The 21,276-nt window shown below is 31.4% G+C and overlaps 4 protein-coding genes and 1 non-coding gene across 5 annotated transcripts; 2 read left to right on the top strand and 3 right to left on the bottom strand.

Annotated features, from left to right (window-relative positions):
• Positions 1–3,460: 3,460 nt before the first annotated feature.
• Positions 3,461–5,547, top strand: LOC124915120 (alpha/beta hydrolase domain-containing protein 17B-like). The gene is made up of 5 exons (XM_047455781.1): positions 3,461–4,092; positions 4,374–4,410; positions 4,552–4,788; positions 4,866–4,913; positions 4,999–5,547. Exons 1-5 carry the CDS (start codon positions 3,788–3,790, stop codon positions 5,410–5,412), a joined length of 1,041 nt encoding a protein of 346 aa, XP_047311737.1. The 5' UTR covers positions 3,461–3,787; the 3' UTR covers positions 5,413–5,547.
• A 126-nt stretch (positions 5,548–5,673) lies between these two features.
• On the bottom strand, positions 5,674–8,806 carry LOC124915118 (chloroplastic group IIA intron splicing facilitator CRS1, chloroplastic). Its single transcript, XM_047455778.1, has 8 exons — positions 7,947–8,806; positions 7,481–7,859; positions 7,264–7,394; positions 6,855–7,196; positions 6,631–6,787; positions 6,225–6,514; positions 6,082–6,141; positions 5,674–6,006 (listed from the first exon to the last, which is right to left on the bottom strand). The coding sequence occupies exons 1-8, from the start codon at positions 8,715–8,717 to the stop codon at positions 5,950–5,952; spliced, it is 2,187 nt and encodes a 728-aa protein (XP_047311734.1). The 5' UTR covers positions 8,718–8,806; the 3' UTR covers positions 5,674–5,949.
• A 1,067-nt stretch (positions 8,807–9,873) lies between these two features.
• On the bottom strand, positions 9,874–12,907 carry LOC124915119 (plastidic glucose transporter 4-like). The gene is made up of 12 exons (XM_047455779.1): positions 12,549–12,907; positions 12,340–12,463; positions 12,191–12,258; positions 11,990–12,122; positions 11,803–11,902; positions 11,616–11,728; positions 11,459–11,552; positions 11,215–11,371; positions 10,928–11,148; positions 10,765–10,853; positions 10,410–10,524; positions 9,874–10,340 (listed from the first exon to the last, which is right to left on the bottom strand). Exons 1-12 carry the CDS (start codon positions 12,757–12,759, stop codon positions 10,158–10,160), a joined length of 1,608 nt encoding a protein of 535 aa, XP_047311735.1. The 5' UTR covers positions 12,760–12,907; the 3' UTR covers positions 9,874–10,157.
• Positions 9,906–9,992, top strand: TRNAY-GUA. The gene is given in 2 exon segments: positions 9,906–9,942; positions 9,957–9,992. It is a non-coding gene; the product is annotated as a tRNA-Tyr (tRNA).
• Positions 12,908–14,002: 1,095 nt separating the features above from the next.
• Positions 14,003–17,677, bottom strand: LOC124913898. The gene is made up of 5 exons (XM_047454332.1): positions 17,215–17,677; positions 17,075–17,136; positions 15,320–17,005; positions 15,067–15,196; positions 14,003–14,817 (listed from the first exon to the last, which is right to left on the bottom strand). The coding sequence occupies exons 1-5, from the start codon at positions 17,369–17,371 to the stop codon at positions 14,162–14,164; spliced, it is 2,691 nt and encodes an 896-aa protein (XP_047310288.1). The 5' UTR covers positions 17,372–17,677; the 3' UTR covers positions 14,003–14,161.
• Positions 17,678–21,276: the final 3,599 nt, after the last annotated feature.

Raw genomic sequence — 21,276 nt, 5'->3', positions numbered from 1 at the left:
ATGCCATACTTGTTTAATTTACCATTTATTTTCACTAACTTGCAATATATTTTTCTTATTATGTTAATTAAGAAGCAAAATGGATAATAGAGAAATATAATTTTATCAATTTAGTTTCTTCTCATCTTCTTGTTTGTCCACTTTATCATGATCTTCAATCTCTGAAAAATAGATAGACTAATGATTTACCATTTTAGTAACAAAAAATTATTCATTTTGTAAAATTGTCACTTTCAATGTAATAATTTTATAAAAGTTGAAAATTCAGTTCTAACCCATCAAAAAAATTACTTTTACCCGTTAATGTAATAACTAACTAATAGAGTTAAATAAAGAGATAAACTCTACCCAAAAAAAAACTAATTAATATGGATGAAGAGAAAAGATGAAGGGAGAAAAAATAGTTAACTATCAAATTTCTTAGAGTTAATTGGGCTTGGAGCCAGCCCATTTTATTGCCAGAGAATTATAAATTCATATGAGGGAAATCATAGGCCCAAACTCTGGCCCATTACAGAAGTCCTCAAACGACAGCAAAAGTGCAAAACACATCGTACACTTTACAATAATAATATTAATAATTCATTTAGTTGATTTTAAATTTAAAATTTGTTTGAATTAACGATCACCTCCTCAAATCTCTATATAGAATGATGCTTAATTTTTAAAGTGTTTGGATTAACGGGTCGAGAGCGGTGATTAATTTGGATATATATCATATATGTAAAAGGTTAATTTGGATATATATATCATATATGTAAGAGTAAATAGATATTTGAGTCGGATTGTGGGTTGACCCGCCCATAAACTTAAAACGATTTAAAATAAAATTAAAAATGATATATGTATGTTTCGAACTCACAACCTTACAAAAACAAGTACAACTTTTTAACCAACTAGGCTAATAACATTTTGTATTTTATATTTAACATCAAATTAGATGAACGCGAGATATTTTAACCATATGAGTTCAACTTTTTAAATAATTAATCTATATATAAAACTAACTAATTAGATGAGAGCATTCTTTGATTTATTAAAAATTTAAACATTAAATACATATTATTATTATTTTTTATTAAATTTATTGAAAAAATATGTGACGAGATATGTGAGAAAATAAGTTGTTTTATCGAAGTGAATAAAACGTAAAATTAGAGTATTCTTTTTATTTTATTTTAATATATTATTCGTGATTTATTAAAAATTTAAACATAATAAATATTATTATTATTATTTATTTATTTATTTATTTATTTATTTATTTATTTATTTATTTATTTATTTATTTATTTATTTATTTACATTTGTATCCGTGTACAATTGCACAATCATCTTTTTCCTAATACATATAAATTACCCAAAAAAGTATTATCATATTATTAAATGACCACAATACCCTTTCTCATTTTTTTTCTTAGGTTTCACTCATAAAATTTTGTCAAACTAAATTTTTTTGTTCTAACTTCTACTAGTGTCTTTTTAATGACTTTTGGGTCAACAAATTCATCCAATTGACATTCATTTATTATAATAAACAAAATAATAATAAAAATATCTTGCTTAGATTATTGAAATTACAAAAGGCACTTTGCAAAAATTTATTTTAAAAAGTAAATTTTAAAAAAAATATTAATTTATTAAAAAATAATAAAAATAGTTTAAACACATAATAATAATAATAATAATAATAATAATAATAATAATAATAATAATAATAATAATAATGATAAATGACATAAGAAAATAAAATTTAATAAAAAAAAGTAAATGATATGAAAAGAAGACAAACGTGTTGATATATAGGTTATTGAACTCGTAAGTTCTCGAAAATAACGATTATCTGACCGACTCTAGCGGCTTTTCGGATCAAATAATAGAAAGCGTTGTAATAATATCATTATGAATGATACACATCGGACAACTATTATCATTGATGTTCGACGATTTCTATCCAATCAAATACTCCATCAGAAAAATAATCGGAACGGTAACCCATATATTTAGGTTTTCTATATTAGTCGCCTCAACCTAAACTTTCCAGCAATTACTCAAGAACTCGGGCATCACCTAGTGAATCTCAATCATACTCCACAAAAAATTCAAGATATTAGACATCCCTCGACAATGCAAAAATAAGCGAGCGTTGATTTCACCCTCTCATGACACATACGAAAATGACTTACCATAATATAATATTTTTTTCATATGCATATATCTTCCGTAAAAATTCTACCATGAATAGCGTTTCATCCAAAAAATAAAATATTTAATGTAATTTTTTTATCTCAAAGTTTCTCTAAATAAAAATCATATGAAATTATCTTAGCGAAAAAAAATGTCTCATATAAAAATTGTCCATTCTCAACACATAATGAAATTAAATATTTTACAAAATGTTTCTAAATAAATTAATATCATCAAGATCTTAAACCGACTCTTACCCATGCTTAATTTATAAAATATCATCTACATCTAGACACTAAATAAATGTTTTCAAATGAATTCATTATTGTTTTTTTTTATGTGAGCCATTTAAATCTATTTAGAAATATTGTATTTCATTTTATTTTCGTGTAATTTTGATGTTTGCGGTAGATGAGCCATTTCTTTTATTCTCTAATTTTATATTTGCTTGGATGGCTACTACTACAATTTGCTTATCATAGTCAAATAAAGAATCCTTGTTAGGTCAGATTAGTTATATCAACATCATTTTCAAGCTTATTTAATTTAAACCTCATATTGTTTTTCAAATACACAATAATTAGATATATTTATGGGTGATGCCTAGTATAATGCTCCATATATATTACAAAATTTAAAATATCTCCTTATATATCATTTTAAATTATTTATTTTTGTTTAAATTTAAACCATAAATATTTAAAATATTATAACATGTTAAAAATAAGCACAAAATCCTTCTATAAGTGACATATCTGTTTAGTATTTTTTTTAAATCTTACTGCAAACAAAACTCTCTTCTCAATCTTTAAATAACTTCTCGAGCTTCATTCTCAAACGTCAACACAACTGTTCCACTCTATTTCCAGACTTCGATGTTACTGACTAAGACGTTGTTGTTAATTCGTTCCTTAAATATTATTTGATTGATTATAAATGATTTAATAGAACAACACAAATAATAGGAAGAATACAAATAAATAACAATCTTATTATCGTGTTATATATATATAACATCGTTGTCTAAAAATATAATAAAGTAATTATGTGGTTGTTGAAAATGAAGCATTGTTAAAAAAAATAAATTTAATTAAAAATCGAAAATAATCCATATATTATTATAATTTATTTTATTTCAATTATAAAACAAAATTTATTATGTATATTTTTTTCAAAATTTTTGTATTTGAGAAAAGAGAAAATCAAGGAACAAGTGGGACCCATTTCAACACTAATAATCATGGTTGAAACTGGATAATTGAAAGACTCCTCCTTTTCTCTCTCTCTCTCTCTCACCCTTTTTGAATAATGAATAAGCAGCGCCACCACCACCACCACCACCCTTCCTCCTCTTCCTTCCCCTTTTCTTTGTCTCTAATCTAAAGAAATCCCCCATTTGTGCGCCGCTTTCCCTCTGTGATCTACCCATCTGGGCTCCGTTGTTCATCGATTCAGCTAGTTGAAAAAGAACCCATCTTTTCTCCTTAATCTCTACTTTCCTCTTTCTACTTCCGCCCAACTAAGTAGAAAGAGAAAAGAGATCGATCTGAGGGTTCAAAGTTGAGGACTTTATGAATCCAAATCCTCTGCGCCGGAGGATATGGGCGGAGTCACATCGTCGATTGCCGCTAAGTTCGCCTTCTTCCCTCCCACACCGCCCTCTTACACGGTGATCGCCGACGAATCATGCGCCGGACGATTCTACATACCTGAAGTTCCTAGAAGAGACGATGTTGATGTGTTGAAGCTCCGTACTCGTCGAGGTAATGAAATCGTGGCTGTACATATCAAACACCCAAAATCATTGGCGACCCTGCTTTACTCTCATGGTAATGCTGCGGATTTGGGTCAGATGTTTGAACTCTTTGTCGAATTGAGCCTTCGTCTTCGAATCAATCTAATTGGGTAATCATAATTCTCTCCTTTTACAAGGTTTTACTAGGATTTGGAAACTGTACTGTTGGTTGTTGGTTCATTCTCTGAAATTAGGATGAAAATTAGGAAAGTTTTGCATTTCTTTCTTTGGAAGGTAAGATCTTACTTAAACACACAATTGGATACATATTTGCATTTCTTTCTTAAACTGGTCATATTCATAATGGAACTTCTGGAAGATATAATAATAATGGCTCAAGAACTTGAAGATTATGTGATGGTGTTAAGCTGTTGTTGTTATATGTCTCCAGGTACGATTACTCTGGCTATGGACGATCAACTGGAAAGGTGGATTCCTAATCATCTTCTTCATTCATAGATTAGTATAGCCATATTGGATTCCATTTTCTTTAAAACTTGGTATCCTTTTTTCGAGTCATTGTTTATTGTCGATAATAATGTTTTTTCCTTGTGGAATAATGAAAATAGCCGACAGAGTGCAACACATATGCAGACATTGAAGCCGTATATAAATGTCTGAAAGAGCAATATGGAGTTAAAGACGAACAATTGATAGTTTATGGACAATCTGTTGGAAGTGGTCCAACCATTGACATAGCTTCGAGAACTCCAAACTTAAGAGGAGTGGTTTTACATAGTCCAATTCTCTCGGGCATTAGGGTATTGTACCCCATTAAACGCACATACTGGTTCGACATCTATAAGGTAAACAAACACCTTCTAGTTTTTTTTCAGATGAAATCTGTTTCCATTATATCTAAAAGAATTGATTTTTCTTTCAGAATATTGATAAGATTGCCATGATCAACTGCCCTGTTCTTGTAATCCATGTAAGTACTTGTTTTTCTCTTAACAGGTTTAAAAAAAAAAAGAAGAAAAACCTATGTAATGAGATAAACTTTCATTGATTGACAGGGGACGGCTGATGAAGTTGTGGATTGTTCGCATGGAAAGCAACTGTCGGAACTGTGCAAGAATAAGTACGACCCATTATGGATAACTGGGGGCGGTCATTGCAATCTTGAGCTTTATCCAGAATACATTAGACATCTAAAGAAATTTGTTATGTCTCTCAACAAACCAAAACCTGTTGCAGCCGCGAATGGTTCTGAGAAAGCTCCGGAAGAGATGGGTAAACAGAGCAAGGATTCAGAAATAGGTCCTTCAAAAGAGTTTGAGTCGATAACTGAAGTACCAGAAGTTTCTAGAAACAGTTTGGATAGCCGGCTAGCGAAATCAAAGGAGAAGAACAACAATAAGGCTGAGAAGTCTCGGATGAGTACTGACCGTGTTGACAGGCTCAGGAGAAAAAAAGGCTTATTGTGGTGACAATTATTTGTTGTTTCATCAACTTGTTTCATTTAATGTGGAAATTTTAGTGTTTAAGGATTTGATATTTTGTTTTGTTTTGTTTTTTGAAACAAGAATTTTTAGAATGTCATAAAGACCTGACAAGTTTTCCCATTTCCTGGCAAACATGTTTAATCCTGTAACATGTTCTTAGTTTGAAAACAGAACTCAGTAGAAAAGTGTTTCCTGTTAGACTTGTGAATTGCATATTCTCAACAACAAACATTAAAGAACAAGCCATGAATGCAATCAGAGAAAGCTAATGATTTTTATTTATTTTAACTTCCATAATAACTAGATCTATGAAGACAATATCCAGTAAAACCTACAAACTAAGAAGCTGTAAGATTCTGACAGATTGATGTTCGAAAGACCCGTGGCGGCCCATCTACCTTCTGTGGTTTGTGAAAATCTCAACCATATTCAAATTTCATTTTCAAACAGTAACTGTAATTTCAAATGATGTTAAAAACATGGAATCTCCATAAACCAACCTAGTTATTGGCAGCAGACTGTCTAAAGTTCTTCTTCTTCATCTTCATCATTTGTCAGTATCTTTTCCTGTAAATCCTCCTGATTGTTTCGAATACTTTTGTTAAAAATAAATAGAGGAGTAAAAAAATGAATTCCTGAAGCTTAATTACTTACCCATTTAAACTTCAAATCATTGATTGATTTCTGTCTCTGATAGGCATAAAACTTCAAAGACTGCAAAAGAAGAAACTTAATTAGTAGTGTCACTTACTATATTTTCTCAGTAAGTGAATAAGAAGGATCAATGAGTAGCTTACTCCAAGTCTCTGCATTTCGAGAGACCTAAACAACGCCTTTCTTTTACTCAAAAGATTCCGAGGCAGCAATTTAGGGCGTGTATAGTTCTTCCCTCTGTAAATGATGATAGCATGGCCATGTTTCATCTTGTCAACTGAAACTAGAATTCCTCCACTTTCAGCTTCAAGCCGTTTTGCAGTATAAATGACTTGACTCAACAATCTCTGCATTGTTATCACTTTTACTAATTCCCTGTGCTTCCAATGCTGTCGCATCCCTTCCATTACACCATCAAATATCCCACGCCTCCCTGAAAGTAGCATTAAATAAACTCTTCATTTGAAAACACCATTTCATTCGATTTTCATACGAATCCAGATCCAAATACATCTGAATATAGACATTGTTAGTTATTCAAAAACTCACCAAGAATTAGAGTGCTGTTCAGTTTCAATCCAATCTTTCTAAAACATTCTCTTTCCTCATCTGTAATGATTTCTTGATCAGCTTCCAATTCAGCTGGCTTCCATAAGGAATTTAGCTTTGCTAACTCCTTTTCTGATCTTTCTATCTTCTTATTGAGCTGCATATAATTATTTTAGACAACCTTCTTCCTTATATGTTCAAATGAGAGCAGGATTCATACTTACAATCATAAGTTTGCGCTCTTGACTGTTAAGCTCCCTCTCCAATCTCTCCTTTTCAGCTTCCAATTGAACTTGAGTCAGATTTCCATTATTATAACTGACACGTTCAGATTGAATTTTCTCAAACTCCGATAAGGACCCAATAGTTGATTGTTGTTCCTCGACTATATTGAATGCTTCTGTTGCTGCTTTCAACCGAGCAGCTTCTTCATGAAGCTGATATCTCTTTATTTCCATTTCCCTCTCCACCACCAGTTTCGCTACACTGCTGGGTAAGAAATCTTTGCCTCTATACAGTAATATATAGTATTTATTACGCAACAAAAGAACTCCTCCAGTGAGACGCTGCAAAAAAATAAAAACTTCTAAATCAAGGAATCCTGATTTGATTCATTTCTAAATATGAACTTGCCTTTAGTTCATCAGCCATTTCTTCATTGCTTGTATTGGGAACTCCCCATTTCAAGGCAATCTTTGCTATATGACATTTCTCCCATAGTTTCAAAATGGCTGCAGCTACACCCTGAAGTTTCCTGTTCCTCCCTTGAGAAAGAAACACAAAACAGTTGATAAAAATGGATTCTTGGGGAAAGAGAAGTCAACATGCTAAAGTAAGAATGATGATTTACCAAGAACAAAATGAGTGGGTAAAGGATGAGTAAGCTTTCTCAAGTATGTCAGATCATAATCTGTCAGTTTTGATCTACCAAATGGGTAAAGCCTAGCCGGAGACTTGAATCCAGGAATAATTTCCGGCAATAGATCTCCGTCAACTGGCAAAGGCTTTGACATCCACCAATCAACAAAACGAGGGCCTAAATCATCCAACAATCTATCAGTTTCCCGCTCATACAAAGACTTGTTCACTAATATATTCTCTTCATCCATATCTGTTAAGCCAAATTCTCTGTTTGTTTTTGAGGTAGTTTTCCATGGTTTATAATCACATCCTCTATAAATAGCAAGCAGATCTTTCTTGCACCAAACAACTAGACCCACTGTCTTGGTCTGTTCAATCAATCAGAAAAAGTAAGTTTGAGACACTGATCAAATCATTTCTCCGAATTGATGAAAGAAACAAACAAAGAAACAAACCTCAACTATTTCTCTTGCTCTGTCCATATTTCGACAAAGAGGTAAATCAAATTTGAGGAGGACGAGTTCATTGTGTTTCCAGATCAAATGAATCTGGTCTAAAACAGATTGAGTCACGCCGGCTTTCATAACCTTCACCCAATTCCTCATTACCCTAGCCTCATCCCTCAACCTCTGAAGCAATTCAGGGTCGAGGCTCAATTCAGCTGCGGTCGCCACTCTCTCTTTTTTCATTCTCCGAAACACCAACTTCTCTTCCTTATCCCACGGCATTTTATTTGTTTTCATCTCCCATGGATTCTGATCAATCAAAAGTTCAGACTCAAACTTTTCTGGATATTCTCTTTTCTCCTCTGAACCATTGAATTCTCGAAGCTTAGTCATCCCTTCGTATATCTTTTTCATTGCTTTCCTTCCTCTCCCACCGCCAACTTTCTCCGTCAAAGATTTATCAACTTTCCCATCTAATTCAGAATATCTCTCGCCCTTTTCCATTTCAGTTTCGGAAAGATCCAGGACTTCTGCGGTGTTGGCAACAGTGGGTACCCTCATCCAAGGAGCTGTTGTAGGCGCTTTTGGACACAACCCATCGTCGGTCTGTGAGAGATGAACATGTGAGAAAGAAGAATCTGAATTTGAGGACCGATTTCCTCCGGTTTCATTCTTGCTGGTGTTAAGTGATGAGATTATTAGGGGTTTGAAAGAGAGCGAAACGTAGGAAGAATGGCGGGTAGGGGGTGGAGGTGGAGAGAGAAAAAGAGCGGCGACCATAACCAATCGTCGAGTGTGCTCTCAATTGAATCTTTTCTCCCGCCGACGATACTCAGAGGAGTAGAAGATGAGAGAATGAGGTTCGACATTGTCATTTACCGTTGATTGGTTTACTCTTCCCATTTTTTTTTTATTAAAAAAAACAATTCATGATTGTAATAAATATCGAGTAGCCCACCATACTTATATTAAAATTTCAAATAACCTAATCCTATAAAACTTTATATTCATTCAAATCACAACTTTAAGAGGTGAGATGTTATTCATTATTTCGGTTGAAAAATAAACGTTCAACTTTCAATTATCGTAATCTTCTGATATATATTGTTCATAATTATATATTACGACGATTTCTGATGACACATTTCGGAAAGTCAATAAAATTATTCGTTTTTCTTGAGAATCTACGAATTCAATAACTTATGTAATATGTTTGTATTTTTTTTTCTTGTTTTTGTAACTTTTTTATATTTTATTTTTTTATCTTAAGCTTATTAGTGATTTAAAATAAGTTAAGATGTAGCTAAAATTACGTAGATATGTATCACTCAAATATGTATTATCACTCGAATAGGCCTCGTTTGATGAAAGGGTTTTGGGGATAAAATCTTGTTTTTATCCCCAAACTCAAACATCTTATCAACAATCAAATCAAATAATTTTATTATTCAAATACCAAAACTACCCTATAATTTTATCCCCTCTCTCTAAACCATCATTCTCTCACTTACACCATATCCTTTAAAGTCAAAGGACAAATTAGTCATCAAATTTAAAAAAAACCAATTTTTTCCTACTTTTTATCAAACAATTTTTTTTTTTTTTTGATAGAAACCAAAAAACTCTTACCTCAAACAAGGCCGAAACAGGTGCATGCATGTTCACTAAACCCACTTGAGCACATAAATTATTTAGGCTATATAGGAAATAGAAATATCTAATGTGTATTTACTATTTAATGATATTTTCAATCAGACAAATAGTAAATAATACTCCAAGTTCATAACACCTTAATTTTAAAAATATTGAAACCTAGAGTATATGTTTATTGGAGAATATTTATAAGTATATAGCATCCTCCATAAAGTATCAAATCAACCAAAATTTGTTTCACTTTCTCATTTATCATATTCTTTATACTGTATTCTTTAAAATATAAATTATTAAAATAAATTGATATTATCAAATCCGACCTTAGCTCAGTTGGTAGAGCGGAGGACTGTAGTATGAAACGCTGAAATCCTTAGGTCACTGGTTCGAATCCGGTAGGTCGGAATATTTTTGGTTTTGTTAAGAGAGCTTACATTATGCATAACTTATAAATAATATATTGGGAATGTATCATCTAAAATATATTTTATAACTCAATAATATGTTGACAAAACTTAAAACTTTATCAAATCAAACTCAATCAAAATATTACAAATGCTTCGCACTGATTCAGCTTGTTGAGCTGAGAGCACGCTCGATCTCCTCTAAAGACATCCCCTTTGTTTCCACAACATTTCGTGCTATGTACAAGACAGCCAGAAGACAAACAATAGAGAATCCCATATAAACCGAGCTGATACCAACCTTATTCACAATGGTCATGAAATAGAGTCCAATCCCGAAGTTTAATATCTGTGCAATTGATCAAGAAATGCGAATTACTAAACCAATTTGTTTATTACAAAGTCAAAACAGACTTACCCAATGTGTCCCCAAAGACAAGGCCATAGCTTTCGCTCTAATTCTGGAGGCAAATATCTCCGGGAGTAGCAGAGCCGGCACTGGACCAGAACCAAGTGAAAAGGATAACACATAGCTGTACAAAAAACAATCTTTAATTAAGTCTCATATCTATTGAAGAACAAAACACTAATCCAGGTTTATTTGAATTAAGTATTGTTATTTAAAATCACTTCATTATTTAAATTCATAACTCAATAAGATTGTACAAATGACAACTTTAACGCATGGAAATTTATCAAATAAGTTCTCAACATTAGTGCATATTTTATCGAATCAACTTAGTACTTCAAATTCTTATATTTTCATTACTTACAGGACAGTTCCAAGAACAGCCAGTGTTCCAGAATAGGGTGATAAGATCTTCCAAGAAAGTGATAATGAAAGCAGCAGCATTGAAGCAGCCTGAACTTTATTATTATTATTACGAGAAATTTCATAATAGATGGAAACAAGAAATATATGAAATTAATTAATACCATTCCAGCAAAGCTTATAATCAAAAGACTTTTCCTTCCTTGTTTATCCATCAAAGAAGAAGCTATCCCCGTTCCAAACACATTAGACGCCCCCACAAGAGCACTGGCTGCAACATCGGATGCAATTCCGACGCTGCGAAACACAGCAGTGGAATAATATATCACCGCGTTTATCCCAGCCAGTTGTTGGAACACGAACAGTGCCATGCCAACACTGACAACTGCATGCAAATTGCAATGCACGTAAGAAGAAACGCTTTTTAGGTTTCAGCACTGAAATGAATTACCTTTCCAATAGCGACTACTAAAGAGATCGAACCAGCTAGCTTCTTTCTCCGAGGAATACTCTTTACTTGCCTTGTTCAAGTCATTCATAACCTCAACAACCCTTTCTTCTCCATACAATGTTCTTATGGAAGCTTCAGCTTCAGAGACTTTCCCTTGCTGCACAAAACTGTACACTATTTAAACTTGCAAAGAAATAGTAGAATTTAATGCAGTTTTAATCAAAAAGTTATAATGCAACAACACCTGGTAAAGCCACCTCGGGCTTTCAGGCGAAAACGCCATTCCTAAAGCCAGTAGAACAGAAGGTATTACAGCAATTCCAAACATTGTCCTCCACCTGACATAGACGGACAATTCAAGAAAAAGAAAAGTTGCAAAAAAATGTAGTTTTTTTCTTTACCAAATGGGGTTTCCTGCTAAGGGTAAACCAGCAACTAATGCTGCGAGTATTCCAATACAAATAAAAAGCTGGTTAACAGACCCAAGTGTGCCTCGAATTTCAGTTGGAGAAATCTGTTCATTTTAGAAGTCATGAAATTTAGCTATGTCCTCAAACAGTTAATAAAATAGATAGATTAACTAATTACCTCAGATATGTAAAGAGGAACTATAGCAGATGTTATTCCTATTCCTATGCCAGCAAGTAACCGCCCAATTATCATAGTTTGTACACTCTGAGCAGTAGAGCTGTATGTAAACTTTCATAGTTTTATTTGACAAAAAGATACAGTTTTGAACCATGATTCAGTAAAAATTAATGACAAAGAAACTAACCAAAGAAAAGCTCCAACTGCAAGTGGAATTGCATCTAATTGGAATGTCTTTGTTCTTCCAATCTTATCCGCCAATGCTCCTCCAGTAAATGAACCCACGAATGCACCAGCAAGAATGGTGCTCACAACCCATCCTGTTCAAGTTCAACTGTCAAATTTTGTTATTTATATATGGCACATATGATTCTGAATCAAGAATCACCTTGCATGACTGCGTTTTCAGCAATACCAAGATCCTTGGATAGATACTCAAGAGCACTATTTACCAACCTATGAAGTAGAAATAAAGATAAAATCGAAAAATGCATGAATGACCAAATTGCTAGCTCTTATAGAAAAAATAAAACATACCCTATATGATATCCAAACAAAGTGGCAGCCAAGCAGGCAATACCAACATATGGAAACACAGTACCAGTAGTAGACTTCATTTGAACATTGGCAGGGACTTCAGCATTAATCTCAATATCTCCATCTTAATTTGGTAAATACAACAGATTGCTGAGAATTCATATCATAAATTCTTAAGAAAAACTTATGTTGGCAAAATGAAATCTGACCATACGCTTGAACCCTGATGAATCTGAGCTTAGCAGAGGTTGATCTATTGCGAGCAAGCTCGGATTTCATAGCCACCGATCCCAAGCGCAACCAAGAATTAGACCCATCCGGCATGTGGGTATATCTATTAGTATTAGTATCACTCATCTTCTTCCTCTTTAGAATGTCAAAACCTACACTTACTCTCACCACGTAACCTGAAGCTTGCATTTTTGCTGCAATTTGACTAAACTTTTATTAGAGATAAATTAGGAGGAGATAACATATAAATATAGATAAAGATTCTGAAGAACAAGCTGGCAATGGCAGCAGCATTCTCTCCTTTCCCCAGTTCTCGTGTAAGAAGTTGCATTTCGGATTAGATTCCGGAGTCACTATCTTTGGACCACCTGAGCAATCAATCGGTTTCTTTTGAATTTATAACAGTCATTTTATAATAATATTTATTTAAAAAATACAACAATATTAAAATTTAGCATTATTAAGTTCAGAAATCTTAAAAAATCGACTTTATCAGTTTCGATAGAATAAAGATCTCTCACTTAGTTAACATAATAGCGTTGTAAAGTAAATACATCATTGAACGGTTCATTTCGAGACAAATAGTTGACTAGAAAATTATTGAAAAGAGACTCATAGACTAAAATCTTATAGTTTCTACTTTCTGTCTAAATATTTTTAATTAGTTTATCACTGTATATTAATATCCGTTAAATATTTTTAGCTATTTTTTTTTTATCAAAATCGTTGCGTTTACCTTCTTTTTTTTTAATAAATAAGGATTTATTTTTAATAACCTCTAAGTTTTAATTTTTTGTAAGGAGAATTAAGTTTAACTTAATTTGAATATATTTTTAAAAATAATTAACTTAAATATTAATATTATATGTATAAATCGTTATCATTGAACAAATAAAAATAATGTTTCTTTTAATTTATATTACTTACAACCAAATTTGACACAAATTGTAAATACGACATGTTTGAATAATACTAAAATAAAAATACAAATAAGATGATACACTTGAAGTTAATTATGATAGTTAATATTTGAATAAATTCCAAATTAATTTTATATTTCTTGATAAATATTTGTATTTGAATCCAAATTTAGAGTACATGTTTAATTTTAAAAGTAAAATTAACTAAAAGTATGTATGGTAGCAACTAAATGAAGGAATCAATTGAATTGGGAATCATCTACCTTAAATTGCCTTTTTGGGAATTCAATTATGATTGAAATCTTATAAATTATTATTATAATTCTTAGTATAAATTTAATTTTTTCATTACATGGGCATTCCATTAATTTGGTAAAAGGTTATTTTGAAAAGAACATGTAGAATAAAGAAAAGAGACATAAAAGGTGACTACTTTTTTAAACTAATTTTTTTCTAAACTATAATTTATTATAGCTAACACAACATTCTCATGCTCTTGATTATTAATAGAAAATGAAATAAACTTACTTAACTAAAGTTCAAACCTTATTTGTACAAAAAGATGACAAATAATGTTACAAAAGGTAGACTTGTTTGAAAAACGGTTAAAAAGGAAACCTAGCGGTTTAAATTTTGTCGGTTAGTCACTCCTGAGTTAACCCAGATTCACTTTACATAATAAAATCAGCCAGAACTTCATTAACCAGGTTATCTAACAGCTCCTCTTCTATTTCAACTCCAATCTCAAATCCTTCAATTTCAAAATCAGTCCATTTACCCAAACCATGACTCATTTCCCATTCAATAATCTCATCCACATTCCAACCTGCGAATTTCGTCCACCGTTTCACCTCCTCAACGACTCCACTAGTCAAGATATCTCCTGTAATCCTTGTTGGACTCGTTCTTCTCCAGGCCCTGAACCCGGTTTTCCAGCATGGACCATACCTCGAATCCAAATACTCCACTATGCAATCAAACAGAAAACCCTTAAGTTGGTACCCGTCTTTTATATCTTCCATTGCAGGCATGGCACTAGCCAAACTTTCTAACTCTTCAATCAGATAGCCCGCCAAGGAAAATTCTTTGCTTCCATCAAAACTTTGGAAAACCATCTCAGCATTCAAGATTACCTCCTTCGCACGATCAGACTTGTTTTCTTTTAACCCGCTATCTCTGATGTTGATGCAGCACAGTGCTTCAGAAATATGGCCAAGGATGTCAGATATCCGATCAAGTCTACCGCTTCCTTTGCTTAAAAAGGAATAACCAGAATCCACCAGATCAACCTCGGCCTCTAAAGGTGGCAGATGATCGTGTCCTGGCACTGTAAAGCACAAATTCGAAACAAAAATAGGCATCATGGAGTGAATTGATTGCAAACAGAAATGAAGAAATCTTAACATATTTGACCCAAAAGAAATATTACTTTTAATTCTAAAAGGAGTACAAATATTAATCAAGATCTTTAAATGCGGAGCCAGAAAAGAAGGTCAAATTCTTTCAAATACAAATCATATTACTTTTATGATCAAATTAATTAGGTCTAGTTTCAAAGATGTTATGATTATCTCACCTGAGCCATCATCCAGACTACTGGACAAGCAACTTTCATTGGAAAAAGAAGTTTCCAGCACAGATCCTGGGCTATAATGGTCCAAGTCATGTGAGTAGCGGGTTGAAGCTCCTTTTGCCCTCTCCTCAACCTGTAGATTTGTTTTTTGTTTTTACAAAATTGGTTTATTTCAACAAATACAAACAACCTCTCGCATGAATGCAAAATCAATCTGAGTCAAACAAATGGAGATTAATAGATTTTAAGAACAAACCTTGAAAGAGAACTTGGTTGCCACACGAGCACCCAGAGAAACTTTTTTCTGGTCAGATCCATCAACCAAAACATTCTGAGTTGGCGTCTCTGCATTCAAGGCAGTTATTAGCTCTTGGAGAATCATAGCAGTGCTTCTCTTAGGAGTACCTCCTGCTCCTTCCAATTCATCATCCATTTGACTAGTCAATTCCTTCAATTTTTGTTCCAGAAGAGCACCTAAAGCATCTCCACTCAATTGGCAGGAGTCTTCTTCACGGCTGGAGCTTTCACCTATGGTACTCGAACTGGGATTTCCATCGACACTACCATTAAGATGCATTCTTTTGTATTCCCTGTCCTTGTGTGCTCCAGGCTTGTGCTTCAAAGGAGAATTATATGAGTAAGAGACAATATTTTTTTCCTTATTGCTATTTGTTCTGCTACTTTCTTCTGAATTAACCAATCTTCTCCGCGTGGTGTTTTGACTGGTAGAAGAAAAAGAACTCTGTCTCGTCTCTTTCGACGAGGCTGTCTCACACTTGCCAGTTCTTTGTTTTACAATTGTGGAGTTTACAGACCTCTTCTTCCGCACTGGGGATGTAGAATCATCTGGTTTAGCGTAGGTTTTCCTCCCTGTATCAAGTGCATCACTATCCAGTTTCACAGGCATCCTTGATCTGGACCGAATGCTTGGACTTTTGTTATCAACATTCACATCATAAACTCTACTACTTTGCAGATTACTTAGTTTTGAGCTCTGATGAACCTTGTCCCTTCCCATGGGTATCTTATTTTGTCTTATTGTTTTCTGCTTGAAGGCAGTGGAAGATTGAATATCAGATTGACGGCTAGATGGTTGGCTGCTGAATGGCCAGTGACTTTGATCAGCTTCATTATGAGTTTGGACGAAAACATTGCCCATTTCCTGTCGATTTCTCTGTTCTACTGGTTTTTTCTCTTTCTCCAAGATTACCGTTGATGGTTCCACATATTGTGAGATTGGGGAAGCATAAACGGAAGGATGCTTCAGCAAACTTGAGCTCGAGGCAAAATCATCAAATTTATCACCACAATTCTTGCAAGAATGTACTTTCATTGGCTTGACCGCAACCCCATCATGATCAGGAACTTCACGCACATTCAACCCTTGCTGTCTTCCCTCCATCATCAAATCATCAATAGAAGCAGAGCGTGGAGAGTAAGCATTGCCTTCCATGGATGGAGGAAGATTATGGATTCTAGAACTCGTGTACGTGAGTGCACCTTTAGCCCTGTTTCTAGACTGTAATCCAGGTTCTAAGATCCTTGCAGCTACATCAATTAATCGAGAGTTGTTCCTACCAGGAGCCATACGCGGACTTTTTACAGGAGAGACGAGTTTCGGACGTTGCCTTCTCGATCGCGATAACATATTTTTCAGCGGCATTGACTCAAACCCAAGCCTACCAACATGTTCTCTTTCGTAAACTTCCGTTTTCTGAATCTTCTGTGGCCTCAACTCATTCCTTGAGCTGATCTTCTCCAAGCTTAGTTTTTCCTTATCAATGTCAGACAGTAATACATTTGGTGACTTTTCCTTTTCTGCAGCGGGTATAGATTCCAAACCCATTAACCTAGCAACCAAACTAGGAGATTGCATTGGCCTTGATTGATTGTCAATATTTTTCCTCAGATTTGGAAAATCATCTCCATTTTCACCGGCAATCTATGGATAAAAAGTGAATCCAATAATGAGATATTTATAATCAGATGAAGATTATAGCGAAATTCATACCATGCGTAATTTGGGAAATTTCTCATCTCCAGCGAACTTCTTCGGTGCATGTTTTGGACGAACTGATATAAACACCGACATCAACATTCAACCATTCAACCATCGTTACAACCATAAGAAATCAACTGCAATTTACTAACCTGGCGGAAGCAATTTTCTGGAGAAGAGCTTCTTCTTTGCAAACCTCCGATTCCAATCAAAGAGCTGAAAAAAGATACCGATGCAACCTCCAGGTCTATTAGGTCGCTTCTCTGTAATGGCTAAAGAAGTGACCGATTTGTCACAGTTATCCATCATCTCTTCACCAAATCACCTTTCTTCAGCTCCACAAACACCAGATAGTAAAATTGGTGCCGAAAACCTAATTTTGCAGTTAGCAACTTTTACAGAAGCAGTAATCCAGTGTATGAACAAGAATGTAAATCCAAAACTGCAGAAAAAGCAAGAATCCACAGTAAAGCACAAAAGTAGCTCTGCATATCCTTCTTCTTCTCTCTCCTAAGTAAGAAAAGGAATCAAAATCTAGAAAGCAATTAGAGAAGTGATTCTTTGTAATTCAATCCCACTCACTAGCTCTTTCACTTATCGGATCACTAGAATTGCAGCTGGAAAGCTACACTATGAAAGCGGCTCCACTATGAGAGAGAAAGGGGTTAATCGGTGTGGCGCAGGATACGAAAGAAAACAAAATGGGAGCAGGGAACGTCGGGTCTACGTCTGTCGGCTCTATCGTGCGCTGTCTGGAAATGGAGAGCCTATATAGGGCCCATAATTATTATGCATATTCTCGAGAGTATAAAATTACTCTAAACTCGCTGGTCAAACGGAAAATGGTTTTCAATGTTATGGATATGTTTGGAAAATCTATTTTGTTTTTATTTACTTGTATTAAAAAATCATTTTACACATTTTGTTTTGTTTAATTACCTAAATCACCTCTCTATGTCGTGGGCCATGGAAATCGGTAGTTATGATACAATATTGTTGTAATAAATTTTTATTTCCATTTTCTTAACTAACTAAATAACTTAAATGAAAAGATACTTATTTAAGTTATAAAGTGAAAAGATGAATAAATGTTGAGTTATCTATTTTATAATAAATTTCAATAATATGTAAATCATAACCAACTGATTATGGTAGTTACAATGGACTGTCATCTTTTTCTACATTTAGAAAAAACAAACAAACATGTAACCGTTGTGTGCTCCATACTTCATCATAATTTAAAAAAAAAAAACAAGTAAGAAAATGGTCAAAATAATAAATTATGGTCAATTAAAATATTTGTAAATAATTATTTTTTAAAATAATCTTATGACAAGACTCATACACATGTAAAAATATATATGTTAATAGAAATAAATTAGTTATTTTATTTTTATTGACACTTTTATTAAAATATTAGTAGGACATATGGACCATGGTAGTTTAGTGTCAAAATAAATTGGACTTTATGATTGTGATAATTGATTTAGTTTCAAATAAATAAATTTGTGTAAGGCATGTGCTGATGTGCATGTGACACACCTTGGACCCGCAAAAACTTTTGTGGAATCTGGAAACTAGGTGAAAAAAAAATGCTTTTACCAATGGTTGGTTGACCCTTTATTCAAAATGTAACACTTTCATTTTATTTATTTATTTTTTAAAAATAAGTACATTCGTCTTGTTGTTCTCAATATAAAACTTTATTGGGTTTGCTTTAAAAATATAATAATAATAAAAATGATATTGGTTGGTAAAGATATTTGGATATATTTATTATTTGATAAAAGAAAAGAAAAAAAAAATTGTCTTGGGTAGAAAGTTTTTTAAAGAATTTATAATAGTTTAAAAATTCATGATTTGGTTGATTTCGAAAATATATGAGATATTGTGTTTTGGTAAATTTTAAATATATATATATATATATTAATATTTTAGTTAATAAATTTAATTATATCACTAATTATAAAATTAAAAAAATAAAATAATAATTAATTATATTATTTTAAAAATCTTTAATAAGATCTAATATATAAATATATAAAAGTAAGAGTAAAATAAATTAAAAAATTAAAAAGATAATTCAATCTATCTTTTCCATTCACTTTCCTAACTACTATATTTTCATTCTTGATCAAACTAACAGCGGTTTACTTTTTAAAATTTAAAATTATTTAATTTTTATAAACATAATATATATATTTATAAATAAAATTAAACTTACAAAATTAAATAATAAAAATAAAAAGTAACTTGAATATTATATATTAAAATAAATTATTATTTTTTGTAAAAAGGTCCATATATAAAAAGTAACTTGAATATTATATATTAAAATTAAATATATTATATATTAAAATTAAATATATTATATAAACATTAAAATTAAATATATTAAATTAAAATTAAAATAAAATAAAAATATTTTATCAAAACAATATATTATATAAAAGTTTAAATTAAATATATTACATACACATGTAAATAAAATTAAAATTAAAATCTAATACATTATAATAAAAAAGAGTTATTAAAACAAAATACATATTTTTATCAAATAATATTTTGTATAAATATTAAATAAAATATATTATATATATATATATATATTTGTTTAATAAACTTTATAATAGAGGTTTGACTTTTATTATAATATATTTTATTTTTATTTAATATATATGTAATAAATTTATTTTATGTATAATATTTATATTAAATCTTATTTAAATAGAGAAATATGAATAATTTGAAAAAATGAACGAAAATGTAAGTAATTTGAAAATTTGAATAAAAAATTAGAAGTAATTTAACCAAGTGAATTATAAAAATGGTAAAATATAAATGGATGTAAAAAATAAGTATAAAACGTGAACTTGTTTATATATTTTTTATAAGAAAATTTTATTTCTTCTATGAAAAATGAATTTATTAATTATTAAGATTAAATAATTTAACATGACTCAATCTTTTTATAACTTATGTTATGTGAATTGTTTCAAAATAAACGTATAATCATATAATTCATCATCCTACTTATCATTAATTTAAATTATTAAATGAAATATATAGTTATTTAATTTTAATTTTTATGATATAAGAACTCTCATTAAAAAAATATTTTAATATTTTTTAATTAAGAAATATTAGAATAACCCTACCACCATGACTAGGGCTATAAGAGCATTCTTATTCTTGACCAATTTTTTGGTCATGGTCTTTATCATGAAAACAACTTTATGACCAAAATTTTGGTCATTGTGCTTATCCATGACCAACCAAATCTGGATCATGAATTAAAAAATATTATTTTTATTTTTAAATTAAAAAAATAATAAACAATTTTTAAATATAATAATAATATTTAATTTCTTATTTTTATACATAATAATGTTTTTATACATATTAATTATGGATAATTGTAAACAAAGGAGGATAATTAGTAGAAATGGAGAAAATGGTGATTTTTTTTCTCCGAAATATAGCAAGAGTGGTCTCTATTTATAGATCTCAAAAAATTATGAATTTTGATATAATATTTAAAAAAAAAATTATAAATAATATTAAAATCGGATTTTAAAGATAAAAGATAAAGAAAATTTGGGCAACCGATCAGATGCTGACGAATGACAGCATTTGATTAGATGACCATGGTTAGATGACCATGGTTGTGATTTTTGTCATAACTTACAAAAACAAAGACCAAATCACATGGTTTTGGTTTTGGTCATGGTCATGGAATGACCCAATATTTGGTCATGATAAATTGACATAATCATCCATGACCAACATCATGACCCATTATTTGGTCATGGATAAGGATAGTCTAAGTGGTTCAGTTCAGTTGGTTTTTTCACTGAAAAATTCATCTTTATTGTTGGTGTCAGTTTTTCAAAATTATTCAAAATTATTATCCGTCGGTTAGCGCGATTGAATGTCAATTTGGTCGGTTATAAAATTGTTTAGGTCGGTTTATTAGTTGAAAAAATAAAAAATATTATAAAATAAAAATAAATTAATTAAATAAATAATTTATATAATATAATAAACTAAAAGAATTAAAAAAAATTATTTAACTTTAAAAAATAAATATTAAAATATTAATTAAACAAAATTAATTTAAAAAATAAAAAAATATTTAATAAATATGTATATGCCAATAACGAATCACATAATAAAAAAAATCAAAATTATTATATATATAAGGTTTATATAAA

This window comes from Impatiens glandulifera, chromosome 9, assembly GCF_907164915.1.
Source record: "Impatiens glandulifera chromosome 9, dImpGla2.1, whole genome shotgun sequence".
Classification (NCBI taxonomy): Eukaryota; Viridiplantae; Streptophyta; class Magnoliopsida; order Ericales; family Balsaminaceae; genus Impatiens; species Impatiens glandulifera.
Note: the sequence above shows the minus strand (reverse complement) of the source record. Positions and strands in the feature narration are given on the sequence as shown.

Excerpts from the sequence above, each read along its gene's own strand:
- LOC124913898 (XM_047454332.1), bottom strand. The coding sequence starts at position 17,371 with ATGATGGATAACTGTGACAAATCGGTCACTTCTTTAGCCATTACAGAG. Across the intron at positions 17,006-17,074 it reads AATTTCCCAAATTACGCATG|ATTGCCGGTGAAAATGGAGA; the intron begins GTATGAATTTCG and ends TTTTATCCATAG. Across the intron at positions 15,197-15,319 it reads CAACCAAGTTCTCTTTCAAG|GTTGAGGAGAGGGCAAAAGG; the intron begins GTTTGTTCTTAA and ends ACAAATCTACAG.
- LOC124915120 (XM_047455781.1), top strand. The coding sequence starts at position 3,788 with ATGGGCGGAGTCACATCGTCGATTGCCGCTAAGTTCGCCTTCTTCCCT. Across the intron at positions 4,093-4,373 it reads CTTCGAATCAATCTAATTGG|GTACGATTACTCTGGCTATG; the intron begins GTAATCATAATT and ends ATATGTCTCCAG. Across the intron at positions 4,914-4,998 it reads GCCCTGTTCTTGTAATCCAT|GGGACGGCTGATGAAGTTGT; the intron begins GTAAGTACTTGT and ends ATTGATTGACAG.
- LOC124915119 (XM_047455779.1), bottom strand. The coding sequence starts at position 12,759 with ATGCAAGCTTCAGGTTACGTGGTGAGAGTAAGTGTAGGTTTTGACATT. Across the intron at positions 11,903-11,989 it reads GCAGTTGGAGCTTTTCTTTG|CTCTACTGCTCAGAGTGTAC; the intron begins GTTAGTTTCTTT and ends GTTTACATACAG. Across the intron at positions 11,149-11,214 it reads TAGTAGTCGCTATTGGAAAG|TTGTCAGTGTTGGCATGGCA; the intron begins GTAATTCATTTC and ends ATTTGCATGCAG.
- LOC124915118 (XM_047455778.1), bottom strand. The coding sequence starts at position 8,717 with ATGGTCGCCGCTCTTTTTCTCTCTCCACCTCCACCCCCTACCCGCCAT. Across the intron at positions 7,860-7,946 it reads GAGCAAGAGAAATAGTTGAG|ACCAAGACAGTGGGTCTAGT; the intron begins GTTTGTTTCTTT and ends TTGATTGAACAG. Across the intron at positions 6,788-6,854 it reads AAGAGCGCAAACTTATGATT|CTCAATAAGAAGATAGAAAG; the intron begins GTAAGTATGAAT and ends AATTATATGCAG.